The sequence below is a fragment of the Nestor notabilis genome, unplaced genomic scaffold, assembly GCF_000696875.1.
Source record: "Nestor notabilis isolate BGI_N333 unplaced genomic scaffold, ASM69687v1 scaffold33435, whole genome shotgun sequence".
In the NCBI taxonomy this organism is placed as follows: domain Eukaryota; kingdom Metazoa; phylum Chordata; class Aves; order Psittaciformes; family Psittacidae; genus Nestor; species Nestor notabilis.
The window spans coordinates 1-16,623 of record NW_009931162.1 but is presented as its reverse complement, the minus strand read 5'-3'; the positions used below and the strand labels follow the sequence as shown (position 1 = coordinate 16,623).

Sequence of the window (16,623 nt, the reverse complement as noted above, 5' to 3'; positions counted from 1 at the left end):
CATTAGTTAAGGCTGAACTTTGAGGTTAGTATAATTTCTTTTATCCATGTAAAGAGTTTATTAAATTGGTGAACTGAAATCTGACATAATTTGAAATAACAGATTCAAGCTCCTTACATTTTAGTTTAAGAATGCTAGGAATAAAAAGTAATAAAAGTACAATATTCAATGCACTAAGAAATATGGGCTTTTCTTAACATGGCCTTCAGAATAACAGGATGTAACTTTTTGTGGTTATTATACATTTTCTAGTGAGTTTCTGGTCTTCACTTGAAGAAATGCTTGCCCTTTGCAGGATACCTAATCAGCAAGACAGTTTGGATTTACTCAGTACTAGATTAGATTTTTGACAAGATCATAACTAAAAACCTCTGCAAGATAACCTGAATAGTGTGTAAAGCATATCTGTCAGTGAAAAACATTTTTAACTGTTTTTATTTGAAGAACTTACAAAGAAAACACACTCTTTAAGCTGTGAAACAGCTGAGTTTAATACAGTTTAAAATACACATTTAAGGAAGTATCAATAGATGACTTGTCTTTAGACACCACTCTCCAAAACGCTTATTTTTTTTATCCTATGGAAAATTAGCAACTGAAAATCATCAATATTTCTGTATAAATTGTGACAGACCATGGTAAATGTAATTTTCAGACAACTTGATTGATAGCCAAGTGGTTAGTGCATGAAATGGAGGTAGTGAATCAGTCCACAGAAGACCAGATACTGTAACATTCGACCTCTCAATTAGCTCTTTTCCAAGACTTTCATTACAGAACTAAGTTTCTAGCAGCAAGTATGCCATATCTTCACTACAGAAACTCTCCAGGATTTTTTTTTTCTTCGGTGTTATGTATATGTAAAACTCACACAACTGAACACCTGGGAACTAGTAGTGCCTCCTCTTGTTTTCTATTTGGTCCCAGTGACTTTTTATAGGCCCTCTTCATTCTATCACTGTAGGTTAAAATACAGCTGGAAAACTTCTGCCTTCTATTAACCAGATTGTAACTAAATTTTCTCTTTAGCAGATCATGCATTTAGTATATCATAAATTTACTTTCTATTCTCACTTCAGTTTTAAGCTTCCTATGGCCATCAGTGCATAAAGGGGGAAAAGGGGTAGACTTTTACAACACACAGTGCAGTGATAATCAGACAATATTTTTCAAGCAGCGTAGTTTAAACCTCTCCTAGGATCTGTATTTGTGTGCAGTGTCTGCTATCAGAAACATGTAGCACAGCATTGCCATCTACTAACTGCAATTTCTAGTCTTGAAACAAAGATGCCCAATTCTGCTCACAATTTCCTCCACATTCCTTGCCAATTAACAGAATAGGAATTCAGCCTTAGTGTTTTCCATTGTCTTTAGACTTTTCTTATTATTTGCAAAATGGACGTTCTCAAGTTTAAAACTGTTACCAATCAGATCATAGCAAATGGAAAGGTATGGATATGTCCAAAAGGGAAGAGCTAAGGAGATCAAGTTTTTGAATGACTTTCAAGTGCTTCTGCAGATTGCTTCTATTACAGTATTTTTAATATAACAAAAAGTATAAAACCTACAAAATAGTGTAAAAAAAGTAGCAGGAACATTGCTGCAAATTTTTGAAATTATTTAGTGGATGCTGTTACAGATGTTGTGGAGTTAATGGCATGGGTTCTTTATACCACTTGATAAAACCCCATCCCTCTGCAATATTCTCTATGAGTAAAAAGAAACCTAAAATATATTCATATATATAAAACATAATTTTTTCCACTATCAGGAGTCTTCATGTATTTCTGTTGATATCCTTAAAGAAACTCTCTAAAAGAGAAATAAAACAAGATCAGCTGAACATAAATTAATTTTACAGTTCTGTGATATAAAGTACAAGGAGATAAAACAAAAAAATGTATTTAAGTGAAATACATGTTGTGAAAAATTCTAAAGAAAAGAGAAGGCTTATTTTTCTTAGAGTCTGGTGATTGTTTTTTCTGAATCAATAGTTTGGCTTTCTGTGAGCACTGGCTAGGACAAAAAGAGGATAGAATTTAGATTCTACCTAAAAATTTTTCTGTCACTGTCAAACACCATCATTGGATTTCATGCTAATTTTTAGTTGTAATTTAAAATGTCTGCATTTCTATTTAGCTTAATTCCTTCACTTTCTCTTATTTATTATGTTCACCATAGTTATATATACATATATAGTTAAACTTCCAGTGTTGAACACTTTGGGATCTGTGCTCAGAAGTAGACTTAGAAACTGATTTAGCTGCTTTAAGGACTACAGCACTGTCTTTAAATATGTAGCTCCAAGGGAAGGGTCTGACTTTTGATAAGAGATACCGTCATATATGTAGACATCAGAGAATGATGGACTGGCAATAAGCCCTCCTCTTTCCCCCAGATGGTAAATTTAATGATACATGCATTTCTGAATAGTGCCTCAATATTTTTGCCAGGTTTAGATGCCTTCAAGGTAATGCATTGTGTAACTTTGAACAATTATCTTTTTTCCAAAAGCGTTTTGTTCTGCAGAACCTAGCTCTGTTTTTGTTGGGTTTTTAATAAGAGAAAGCCCTAAGGCCATGGTCTGTTCAGTACTACCAATCAAAAGTAAACAGGTGTATAAATTTTTCTATAAAGTTAGCAAAATATATGTTAACTCAGAATCCTTACTTGAAATTTTATTTCTATATATGCTTATGAAAGTTTTGTATAGATTCTATATAAGTTTTAACCACTTCCATGCTGAGCAAGCACATAAGTGAAGAAGCAAGTAAATTAATTACCAAATTTTACATAATCTAATGTCAGATTTCGGTTTTATGCCAGTGGATTTAGAGGGGTCTCCTATTTTAATTCCCTCCTCACCTCCACGAATTCATGATATGTTTTCCAGCAAGTTACCGCAGCACCAATTGGCTCACATATGTGATCTTGATACTTATTTCTAGAGTTATGCAAGTGCTTGGATCTAGTTTTCAGCTTTTTGGGATTTGTGTGAGGCAACGGTATATATGAAAGACCTAAGTATGGGGTATGACATCACAGCAATCTCAACTGAGTTAGTTCGTCTTTGTAACTACAGTATAAAGCAGCAGTTCTCAGCCTTTCTACCTTAAGCTCTCTATTCTTGCAAAGATACAACTACTTTATGGGGAAGATAAACATCCAGCAATCTGAAAAGGATAAGGAGGCAATGATCCTAGCAACTACAGTATATCCAGGAGGTTTTGCCCTCAAATCTCCACAAGGCACCTGTTGTGAGCAATGTTTCTTTTATTTTTTTATTGTTTTTCACAAGTTCTTCTGACAAAGAACTCACATATTGGTATTTTCAGCACTGAAACCCCATGAAACACTGCAGCTAGAACACACCGTGTAAACAAGAGTTAGCAAGTCAAATCTAACTAAGAAACTAAGTTCAAGGCACGCCTTTCACAAATTGTATAAGTGTTCTCCTTGTAACTATCTAATATTTTCTCTTCCTTAAAGTCAGGCTTGATGCATCACACGTTCAGCTACCCAAACCACAAGGTTTTCATGCCAATATTTTTCACAAAGTATTTTACATTCTTTGCATTGTGAGGAATGAATATCAAAATGTGTAATCTTAAAAAAGAAAGGAAACATCTATGATTGATTGAAATGCATTGGATTTTTACGTAAAATCCTTCAGGTATTAAAAAATGCATTTTAGTTGCAGCATTTATTTTGGTATTATGTCACCTCTAGAGGGTCTCTTTCTACAAAAAGTTTGGTAAATAAGTAGAAGATATTAATTTACTGAATAATTTTCAAGATCAGACACCTATTAAACTCATTTAAAACTGATTTTTATGTATTGAAACCCAGGAGAAAAATATTCATTAGGTAGACAGAAATCAGTTCTGTGCCTGATAAAATTTGTTTCTGGAAAGCTTTGCTACATCTAGTTGAGATAAAGAATGGTAATTTTCTTTTGCATTTGTTATCTACAATTCATAGTGCTTCTTAGTTACTGCTAAAATATGTAGATACCAACCTGAAAATCTCTAATGAATGTTAAAAAGAAGAAGACAAAACCAAAGGCCACCGTCCATTCACAGATTGCACTCACAACATGATAGGTATAATCCTGATGGAATAAGACATAAAACCAATTTTCAGATTAAACAGCTAAGCACAGTAACTGTGGAATGCTATAAAAATAGCCATATACTCCTGTAAATTCAACAAATATTCTGTGATTTATAACTCATCGTCCAAATATGCTGTTCTATAAAAGTCAATTCAGATTTAGTTTTTACAGTAAGTATATTTATCAAAGTTGCATACGTCTAGTGTGAGGCATACCTGCTCATGGCAGGGGGATTGGAACTAGATGATCTTAAGGTCCTTTCCAACCATAAACATTCTATGATTCTATGATTCTATGATTCTATGATTCTATGTTCTATTAAGCAACATCTTGTGCACCAACATAAAAAATAGTACAAGAAAACTATAATCAGCACAAGATCAAAACATAGCTTGAATATAATTTGCACCTGAAACACCTAGTTCTTATGTGAAGGATACCAAAGTGCCCATATGCAAAACTTCTACTCAGAGCCACTGTGTTCAGCAGTACTATTGCTTCCAGTAAATTCTCACAATGTTTTAAAATGGAGAGCTACCCTTATATGGCAGTGCCTGATAAGACCTTTGTTTTTAAGTATACCATCATAGAAAACCTATGTAATATGAAACAAACAGAACATTAGGTGTTTCTTAACATGCCGTCAACAAATATGTCACATGTTTCAGTAAAAACATTTGCTCATCCTTGCATCTGAAGTAAAAAACCAAAACAAACCTGAAGAGGTAGATATTACTAAGATCATCTAACTTGCGAAGATTTCTCTCACAGCTGCCTTGCCAGTGTTCAGTTGAGGTACATTTGCCAAGTTTGCTTTTATTAAGCTTTTCCACCAGGATATGCTCTCTGCATTATTCCACCTGATTTTTTAATACCCGTGAGACAAAATTTGTCCAAAAAGAAAACTTACCTTTCATACTTATAATTCTGAGATTACTGAAATCAATTCAAATACCTGATATTGACTTTAGTAAACTTCAGGTCATTTCCCAGATGTTTATCACAATGGTAAAGACTCTTTAATACAGAATGGTAAAAAAGCTGAGAGACCAAAGGTTGTAAAAAACTTCCAAAACTTCAAATCAAATTGGTTCACTTGTGTTTCATGTCTGAAGCTCATTTTCAACAAATGAAACTACAATTTCTTCATTCAGTAAGTTTCAAATGCTTGGTTAAGATGAAAGTCTAACACTTCAAAGATTGACTCTTCCATGACAAGTTTTCTTACCCAAACCGCGGACAGTTTTCTACTGAAGAAATAACTGGAAACCATTCCCATCAACCAGCGAGATTTCACAAATCTGTTCATGATAATGTACTATCTAAAGTCTCTGAAGTGTTTTTAATGCTGTACACTTTTAGATAAACATAACAGCCTACCCAAATAATATGATACAGGGTAAGCTGGCTACTTAGTGAGATTTTACCTTTTCATCTGGAGTCCAATCAATTTTTGTCATGGAAATTTTTGAAGCAAACACAATCACTGGGAAAAACACAGTGTAAAGGAGATTATAAGAGCTTAGTGAGAAACTGAAAATGTCTGCTTAAAAAAAAAAGACCCCATCTCCCTCTTCTGTAACATGGGATCCTGAACAACCAGAATATGAAATAAAAGTATTAAGAAGACAAGTAAATGAAACAGATAATTGAGAATTAACTGATAACAGCAATCAAAACAAATTTCTGCACAAATAAGGGTTTCTGTGGGTTCTTCTGAAGTACAGAGAGTAAGGAGAGACACTCCAAAACCTAGATCTCTTTCATGACTGAGAATTGTGAGGGCAGAGTCCTGCATTGTTGGAAGAGGAACTATGTTGTCCTCCACTGGTCCACAATAGGTGCCTTGGTATATTTGTACAACTTTCAGGACCAGGACCCTCTCTAAAAGTACTTTCACAGCTGCTGAAACCAAGAGCAGGCTATTCCTGGGTGGCTGATGGGATGATCTTCTGCAACAACTTTTCAACACTGGCAGATCACCTAAAGACCAATAAAATCAATGGGATGACTCTAATTTCTTCAGGCTGTGGAAAAAGCCAGTTAAGTGTATTGAATGTGTCTCTGGGGGAGGCATCTAATGAAGCCAAGCTCAAACCAGTATGATCAAAAGCATCTGCTTAAGCTTGACGGAAATCATGCATATGCCACTGTACTTTATACATGTATGTGTTAGGTTCACATTAGAAGCAGTGCCTCCCTTTTGCAAACCTTTCTCTGTACTGTTCTTCAAATGAATGAGGTTGGAAAGTTGGTCTAGCTTTATTATTGCATGATTTTATGAAGAACACCGAGGCATTTCATTTAGATATACCACTGAAAGATGACAGCTTTTTAGAAGACCCTGAGACTCATCTTTATGCTATTAAAGGTGTCTCAACATGCTACATGCATTATTGTAGCAGAAATATTGGAGAGCCCTAAACAGAGATTGTAACCTCATTTTCATCTTTTATCAGCAATGGTTAAACTTAAAAGGAAGATCTTGAATGCATAAAGGGAAAACTGTGGGATACACCATAAAGGATACTGGGAATGAAAGCAATACATGATATTACAGATATGGCCATCCTTATGTGACACACAAAGTAAGTGTTCCATTGTGGACAGGACTTGTAAGAGATTATAGACTGAAGGGTAATGTATACAACACCCGAGCCAAATGCCACCAAAGCTCCTATGTCATGGACACTGGGAACAGACAGCTCCTGAAAAGAAAATCAGTGCAATGATTAGCTGCTACTATTTGTACAGTGGTAAGAATCAATGAGCCCTAAAATGGTAGCCACATTACGCTGAGCATGTACAAGCAGTGGGAAACAGTCCCGTCTCCCAACAGTCTACACAGGGAAGATGAAAGAAAAATCCATTTTAGTGCTGTTCAACAGTTGATCTATTACTAATTAACATTTCCACAAACGTTTCTTTCTGGCTTGTGTTTTTCTAAAGAGATTTCTATACTTCCTTTTTCCCTGTACTCTGCCAAAGATTTTCATCCTTTTGCATTGAAAGGCTAATCTGCATTTGTGTGGCTATGCTCTAACTAATAGTAAAGTTTCATGGAAGCTCTTCTAAATAGTGTCTGCTATATCCGGTGCCCAGCCACAAGGCTCCACGAAAAAAGTCAGCAGAAAACTAGTTATATATATTTTTCTAGAAAGTGTTACCTAAAATAAGTTTTTAATATGAAAGTCTTACACTGTCAGTCTCAAATTATTCAGCCTTTTTACTCTTCCCCACATTTTTGTTCCACTTTTTGCCTTCCATGTAGGAATGACATGATTTGGTATGGAAAGCATTAAGCAAGTATAACTGTTGGCTTTTGCATTTAGCCCCATGCACACTATATAGAGCTTTTCTAACATTGTCTTGCACCCACGAAACTGCTACAGCTTCCCTAAAAAGACCATCACAGACAACCCCTATACAACCTGAGAAATATTGCTACTTCTGCTATGGTAAGCCTCCTCTAGTCAATGACAAGAATATATCTCTTTAATCACATGTAATGTTAAACAGGCAAAACCAGACTTGCTAAGACCTGGGGTTTTGCTTTGCCTTATTCATTAAGGGCTACTGCATTTTTCCTTCCTTAACCAATTATCTTCTTAAAGCTAACTCTCCACAGACAACTCTGTATTTCAAGGATTGTGTTATTTAGAAGAAAGAATAAACACCATATTCATGACCATTACTTCTTTTCTCAGAAACTCCTTCACTTTCAGAGGATGCACTACTAGTGTTTTCTCTCACCTCCTTTCTCACTTCTGCTAACTACTTTGAGATCAATACCATTGGTCTCAAAATACCACCCATGCTACCTACCACATCTTAGCCTGAAACAAAAAGGGTGAAAAAAAATTCTTTACAACTAATTATGCTACTTGAAGGACTCAGCACAAGTGGCACTAGGTTTGAGTAAATAAAAGCAAACCTTAAATATTTCCATATAATTTCACACTGAAATCTTTTTATCAAACCAAATATTCTCTTTTGGAGAAACAGAAAATGAACTGATGTCAAATAGTGTCAATCAGCTCCACTACAGTACTCAGGTATGGTGTTAGCCCACCTGCTGAGGAAAAGCAAGTGTTACGAAACAAACAGATAGTGCACAGGAATGTGAATTTTCTGATCAACCCATTTAGATGGACTAGACTGAATGCTAAAGAAATAACTTATAATTCCAGTTTTGCTTTGCTTTGGTCTCCTGATGTGAAACAAACACCTGATTTTGAGCAAATTTCACAGCCTCTTCATGTCTCAATTATTCTAACGGTAAACGGGAATAAGAGTTTACTCTTTCCTAGGTGTACATTATACAGTTAAAAGACTGAAGACTTGCAGCCACCATTTCAATATTTCTGGGTAATTAAGAATGCTCAAAAAACTGCTAGACTGGGCTCTTAGACAGATTAGATCCTTACTGCGTTCTTCTGGGCTCTTAGACAGATTAGATCCTTCCTGCAAACTGCACTTAACATGGAAAGTGAGGTCAGAGTAGAGTAAAGAAAAATTAAGTGAAGAAGGAGTTTATGGACAGGCAATGACACACAATAGAGTTAAGAACCAATGCTATAACTGTAAACTGGAAACTTTAGGATCAAAGTTTCTGCTTCTCTGACTCTCCCAAGTTATTTTGCATCCCTGATTTGTCTTTTCCTTATTGAAGCTGGGTTTGTTTTCCATTTCAGTCAAGCAACACCGTTGCCCATTATCTAAATTCTTTTGTGACACATCTAAATCTAAAATCTGGTTAATAAGAGTATAGATATTTAAAAGTAGAATTGCATGTTTAGAATAGACAGCAGTGCCTGTAGTGTTTGCAATCCAGAGTCACGGCGTGGAAGTACAACTAAGAAGAATAAGATACCAGTCTAAGGCAGTTTTTTGTCTGAAGATACCATGTTGATTACATGCAAAATTGTATTGGCTGCTGAAGCCCTGACAACTTTTATCTTTTATTTCTCCGTGTTTTCTGGTCTTACTATATGAGCACAACAGTATTTACCAAAATGTTCCCCAAAGTAGGCCATCCTTTCAAAGAAAAAATTCATCTGTTTCCACAGATTTAAAGGCAGTATCTCAAACTATCTACCAATGAAACTTGACTTGATTCTCGGCTAAATTTTGGAGAGCAAGTGTCCTAATACTTCTCTGTGTTAAAATGTACCCTATTACACGCTTCCTTACTAGAAAAGGTGAAAAGAATTCAATAAATCTTTCAATATATTTCCTCTCTATTGAATTTTCTTTCAGACACTGTGGGCTGGACTTTGATTTATAATGAGATGTCTTATCCTTTCTGGTATTGTAACTGGTAATTCTACATGTCTCTATCAAAAGACTTAATATATTGTTATGCCATCTCCTACAGAATCAAAACAATGGGCAAATACTGTGCTCAATGTTCTAACCTGTAGAAAATGCTAGTAGTGTGCAGCTAAAAACACAGGTGCTTTTGCCAGTCTGAGTTATTCTGCCCTGACTGTAAGCAAACTAAACTGAGAATAGCAAAGCTTTTTACAGTAAGATTTTCATAGTAAAAATTACAGCAAAAGCATCTATATTAAGTTGATTTCTAGTGCAGACATGTTACAAGACAAGCACGCACAAACTCCCTTACTAACTTAACTATACAAGCCAAAGATCTAGTATATAGGGAGAAAACAAAGCTGTCTTTTTAAAGCTACTGAATAAAGGTAGCAGCAAGAAAAACATTTTTACTCCATTTGTCAAGTATCCACACTGTGATAATGTTAGCAACTCTTATCTTTTTTTTTTTAACTAATAAAACATTTAGTTTCATTTGCAATATGAAATCTACAGTCATACCTGAAAAGTTGCAACTATGCCCATTCCAGTACAGCCCATCAATCCAATACATAGTGAAAACATGTTGCATGAAGACCTAATAAAGTGCGATGACTCATTTTGCTTCTCTATTAATAAATATCTGATGCACATTGTAATTACACCTGAAAAACAAAAATTGTTTGTATTTTTTTTAATGATGATGTTTACGTTTGAACAACTTGCCCTGTAACACATTAGCATACAGAAAATAATACTGCCTTTAACTCTGCTGGGATGAAGAAGAAAGGTAGTGAATTTCAGAAGTATTATTTCAGATAGAACTGTCTTAACATCTTAGTCTTAACTTCACACATTAATGCTATCTAGAAATAACTGCACATCACTTCAAGTAAAACACTAATATAAATACCATTCTCCTGTGCATTTTAGGCATGGAGGCATTGGCATTCCACATTAGGAATAGATGTTACAGGGAAATTAATCATGAACTGGATGTAGGGGATTTATTCTGCTCCTTATAATGGATGCTTTGATGAATTAATATATTTTTGTGGAGTATAAACAGAAAAAAACATAACTAGCTGTGTATCCAGAAAATATTTTCAAAGCTTTTGGGCCAGTTCTGGCTGCTCTACAACAGTGTCCCCAAATCACCACACAAAGGCTTTATTCCTGCCTATGTGATCCCAATATGCAGTTCACTCCTGGCAAACACCTCTGCTGAATTAGAAGATCATGGTTCATCAGGATACAGTAAGGTGGAGACTGTATTCCATAGTTCTATAACACAGAATAGAGTTTCGGTTTATTTACAGCTGGCAAAATAAATCAGGTAACTTTGCCCAGGTGCTGTAAGGTTATACGAAACACACCAAGATAGCGTGACTGAATGAGGCTCTTAGAAAAGGTAAAATATGTGATTTTTTTTCGTTGCATGAAGGCCATCATGGGCTAAATGTATAGAAAGGCACACAGCCTTTGATTCTCCATCCCCTAGAAGTGAATAGAAAATGCTAAACTTCCTGATTCAAGGCCAGCAGACATTTAATAAAGGAGTCTTGCAGAGGGAACCAGGTGTTGCTTCAACACTGTTCTTACCTTTGCTGCAGAATCCTAAAATCAAATGTCTCCCTATGCCAAAGATACAGTTTTTGCCAAGTAATTATACCATCCTGCTTCCACTTTTTATTTCCAGGTGCATCAATTACTTTGCACAAATGAGGTGCTCTTCAGATACAGGAGTGCCTCTAAGCCTTCGCTTACTGACTTTAAGGACCTGGTCCTCTAGATATTACTTCCATCTACCTGATACTACCATTTGACTGTGAAGTAGTCTTTCTGCAGAATATTGTATGGAGGAGTAGTTTTTTTCTGCAGAACATTGTATGGACTGCAATGTAGAGAGACAGTTTTTGCTGGTTTTCATTTCTTTGCTGTGTTCAAACCAAGTACCTTATACATACCTAAAAGTGCTGAAATATTAATCATAAAACCAAAGATACCGCTCTCTGGAGGTTTAGTTCCAGTGTCACTAAAACAGGAAGAGAAAGAAATTAAAAGTTAATGGTTGTCTGTGGAACAAAAATGAGATGTACATATGAAACCCCAAGAGAAATGCAGCTTGTGTTAAGTGCTGCTATGTGTGCAAGACATTTAAACATTTGGAACAACTGGAATGTCATCTGCTGCACACTTAAGCTCCATTTGCAATACTGAATCTTTCTTTTTAGAAAGAAATCATCTTTTTAGAGCATACTATTTGAACTGTATTTCTTCTTTTTTTGCATGCAATATTCAGAGATGTGACAGAGGGATACTTTAAGCATGAATGACATAAATGATCACATAAATGACATTTCAGAAATGACATTTCTTTTATCTGCCAAATTAACACCGTGATGGAGTAGAACATAGCTAATGCAATGCAGTATTCTAAGATGTGAAAAAATTTGGCTTAATTTTGTGATTTGTTTGAAAGGACTATACTCCAGGAAGGTAATCGCATTCCAATGTTTGGGAACGTTCCTAGGCACTGTTTAATTTACTAATGTAGATACAGCTTAAGAGTACTTTAAGCCCAAGGTGTTGTAAGTCTCTTCTGCTGAAGCAATTCACCCTTATAGGGATTGATTAGACATTCGCTGGGACAGACCAATGGAGCATGAGCGTGAGAAGATCTACAGAATTTATAAACATACATATATATGAAAAGCATCATATATACAAAATATGTGTTATGTACAAAATGGAGTACCTTCATCATAGAATCCTCTTCCCTCTTTTCCCTAGTATATGCCATCACCTATCCATGAGAATGCCCTTTCCTGCCAGGAAGGACATACTCCTAGGAGAACATTCCCTCAAGCAGGACTCTTATACAAAGTGAGTGCTCCAATGAAAGAAGAATACTGAGATGCCATCGCCTTTTTTGTCCAATGTACAACCAGTTGATATCTATTTGATCAGTCTGTGTTGGTCAAGCCAATGGAAAACAAGTAGCTCAGAAACCTTTACATAATTTGGGTGTGAGCTGAGTTTTCAGTTACTCAGCAGTACCAAGAGGCATGATTGTGTGTGTAAACAGAAGCACCTAATGAACTCTACAGTCAGAAACATAAACACTTAAGAATTTTAGCTAACATCAAAGTTCAGTAGAAACTAAGCAAAGATTCTGAGGAACAAGCTTTCATTCGTGTATGATGGGAAAAGTAGGTACTAGCTAGAATTCTTTTTGTTTTATGCAATTCAAGATGAATACTCTTCATTCCAACAGTGAGGCTGGATTATTAGTTTTCAGTGCTAAACTTCTGAACCTGCCACTGAGTGCAGCCAAAATGACAGATGCTCAGCATGAATGCTTGTGCTCTTAACACCCAAACGAGAAAGCACTCTCTACATAAGCAATCATTCTTAAAGACTTTGACAGTTTTGTTAAATGCAAGCCAGAAGAGTTTGACCATAACAAAAGAATTATTGTTTTAGAAATTCATATTTGCTCTGAAATGCTTTCGATGTTACAGAAGCATTTGTGTAGTCAGTTGCTAAGGTGATTTATCAAGAATGGGAGGAAGCTTAAGGTGAAGGGAGAATACTTTTCTACGAAAAGACTGCAAAAATAAGAGAAAAAACTCAGGCTTGTTTTGGGGAATTTTGGGGACGTGGAGGGGGGTGTTCATTATTGCTGTTTGTGGTGGGGTTTTTTTTTTCTACATTGTTTCCAAATTCTCAGACAGCAAAAGCTGGAACCAGACTTTTAGACAAGTTTTTACAACTTTTCAGGCATTAAGAATCCTTATTCATCTGTATTTTCTTGTTTGTAATGCTTTCTGAAACTTGCTCCAGCTTGTACTCTGTATTAGTCTTGTTTCTTTTTGATAGTGGAATCAATGAAAACAGTACAGGAATTTTTTTTTTTTTTTTTTTTGGACATTTAAAATCATCTTAATCCATGCTTCATTTAGCTCATTTTATAACCTTGAACTTCACATCTTACCCTCATGTTTCTGGAGTGCTTTCATAAATGCAGCAATGGACTCTATTTAAAAAGTGATTAACTTGTGACAGTCTTGAAGGACTTTTTCAAGTCAGAAACTGCTCTATGCTAAGTACCAGACTGTAATCACTTCAAAGCTTTTGAAGGACTTTAGGTGAGAAGCAAATGAAATCAGCACACGCAAAGAAAGCCATTTGAAGTTCTTGGAACATTTCACATCATAAGAGCAATCCAAATAACCTGAAATTGCACTGAACTCTATTAATTTTTTAATTAAAGCTTTTCTCAAGCTAAATAAAGTCTATAGGTGATTTTTGCTACTGTCTATTTTCAAACTCAATAATCTGAGCTGTATGCTTTCAAGAAACTTCAAACAAAGAATACTATATCATATCTACAATGTATTTACAAAGTACTGCACTGTTGTGTTGTCCCTTAAGGACACAATCTTTCCAATGCTGTATTTTCCACTATAAAAATCCCTGAAGGTAAGTGAAGACTTAGGTATATTTTTGTTTTGCTTCTGGTCTGCTGCTTTGGAAAAAAAGAAAATAAAAAAGTATTTGTGACAGTTACTTTCTTTTCATGAAAAAGAAAAAAGCAAATGGCACATATGAAACAAAAACATGTTCTCACTTATTTGCTGTGTTGCATAGGTGAGCACAACCATTATGGAAAAGAGGAGGAGCCCTGTAAGAACATGACAGCATTTGTGTCACCATCTCATGTAACAGAATTCTACAAACAGAAAACCAGTCCTCTGAAGTGTGGAAAGAAAAGAAATCAAAAGAGATAGGGAACTAATACCTTAGGGACAAAAGACTCATCATCATAAAATTTTCTTCATAGCCATCATAAACTATTTCTCTCCAAACTGAAGTCCCGATTTTTTAAAGCGGGAGCATTAAATTCTGCCTACAGGGATTCTGATCCAGAGGTCCCAACTGGCAGCAGATACTTCAAGGAAAATTCCCTTACTCTTTCACTGAGAATTCAAACCACCAAACAGCCACCCCAGAACATCCAAATTAGTTTGGATTGTGAGTAGTATGAGCAAAAGGACTAATTTGGGCATAACCTGACAATTTTTTATGACTCAGCTGCTAGAAAACACAAAACCATATTCATTTTTATCTACCCAGAAATATATTTGGGTGGCTTACTTGATGAGACATTAGCACAGTTTCAACGACAAATTCGGATGTAGTCTTTCTCTCACTTTGACAGCTGTTACATGGTAAACAAATAAAATTAACGAGTTACCTCAAGGCATACAATGGTTACTTGATGAATGCAAATAAGAATTATAGAAACTTTGAACTAAAAATTGTCAATATTTTTCTCCTTTGTGTAACTGGAATTTCCCCATACAAGCTCTAGTTAATTTTTATAGTTTATTTTAAGATATTGCACAACTGAAATGTTGCAACACTCTTCCTCTTTCTTTTTTATCACTCTTTAGTTTCACTAAATCACATTCTTAATCCCATGATTCAGCTCCTTAGGCTAAATCAATGACCTGCACAATAAGCATATGAACTACAGAATGACTATTGGCATGAGTACTCTAGAAGGAATCATCATATTTCTCCCAAGTGCACCTTCAACGAAGTTTATATGCTTAGACCATGTGGCTTTAGAATTATTACAGATTGCTCACAATATAGTCAATGTATTTCCTTAGTCCAAATGTTCTGTTAAAAGGATGTAAAATAAACAAGACATTCATCTTTTAAAAACTTCACTAGAAAATGCAGAGGGCCTGAAATGTGAGTGGGTTATTGGTTGTTGTTTGTTTGGCGTTTTTTAATGACTGACACAGTCTCATATATCTTGGGGGTTTTAGGGTATATGGACATTTGTTGTGATTCCTTATTTAAAGTGTAAGAATGTTTTTTTCAGTGAGATGTTCTGTTAGAATGATATGACTAAGGCAGCTGTGATACATTCATCAGAGCTATACAGTTGTGACTTACAGGTTTGGTCAACCTCTTCACATAGAATAACACAACTGAAATATCTGGCCTGTCAAAGACTTGACTGCAAAGACAATTATACCAAGAAACCCCATCCTATTCTCTCATACATTTTATTCAAGGACATGGTTTCAAATAAGAAACATCATCTGTCAAATTTCTTACTACAGGACCTCAAAATCCTTCTGAGCACGAACTATGTGCTGAGCATGAACACAGTTATATCAAAGAGTTTCTTTTTCTTGGTTATAGTGAATAAATTACACTGGTTACAAGCAATTTTGTGTCAGTAAAACTGTGCATGTAATCAAGGAAAAGCATGAGTATAACCACAATTTTTAAAGCAATACGGTATTAGTGCACGTACAAGAACAAGGCTTTCCAACAACTGAGTCCAGATTTGGAAAGATAATCTTAAACAGTTTTGCTAACACAAGCATGAAGCCCATTTTTCTTTGGCTCAATTTGAATTGAAGCTCAATTTTCTTGTGGGTTGCAGTGTCATTTGCACAATCTCACTTACTTAGGATTTTCAATCAAATTTATGTATATGTACAAATCAGGTTAGCAATCTTCTGAAGTAACGCACGTTCATAAAGTCTTTCAAGGAATTAGGTCTAGATATATCTTGAAAGATGTCATTTAAAGTCTATTTTAGATCTTCTACATATCAAACACCACTTTTGTGTTTCTATTTCAACTTACTTTATTAAGAACTGAGTAGTAGTGATTTCACAGCTCATATTTAAATGTTAATATCACCGATGTATAAACAATGGTTTATATAGAACTGTGCTTAAATGACTAAGGTTATAGAACGGAGATGCCGGTCACCTCTCAGGGAGCCTTTTACACTCATTGTTCCTATGCCGAAATTTTAAAGATGCATTTTTGTGGGGGTGTATGTCCCCCACAAAAACTATTGTAGGGCTTTGAGTCCTGCCACCATCTTTGGCCCAGTTCTGGAGCTACACAAACAAAACTACATTTAGACCATTTACTCCTTAAGTTTTACTAGGATCGGGCCTGCAGCACACTTCGGCTCCAGCACAAAACTGTTTCAGGTCCCTTCTACCACATCCATCAGCGTTTGGGTCCTGCTGCTCTCAGGAGGCCCGCGCGATAGAGGCGTGATGGGTGACAGGCGCGCACAGCACAGCGGGTCCCTGCTCTGCCACCCCTCCTCTGCCACCGCTGCATCTCTTCCTCCGGGGAGCCCCACA

General features: G+C 35.7%; 1 protein-coding gene across 1 annotated transcript; it reads right to left on the bottom strand.

The window, feature by feature from the left end:
- Window positions 1–1,767: 1,767 nt before the first annotated feature.
- DRAM1 (DNA-damage regulated autophagy modulator 1) lies at window positions 1,768–11,462 on the bottom strand (the record flags this gene model as incomplete). The annotated part of the gene is made up of 6 exons (XM_010015756.1): window positions 1,768–1,812; window positions 4,019–4,111; window positions 5,542–5,600; window positions 6,645–6,822; window positions 9,950–10,092; window positions 11,395–11,462. Coding segments are annotated over 6 exons (586 nt in total), but the record flags the coding sequence as incomplete, so codon positions are not given.
- Window positions 11,463–16,623: the final 5,161 nt, after the last annotated feature.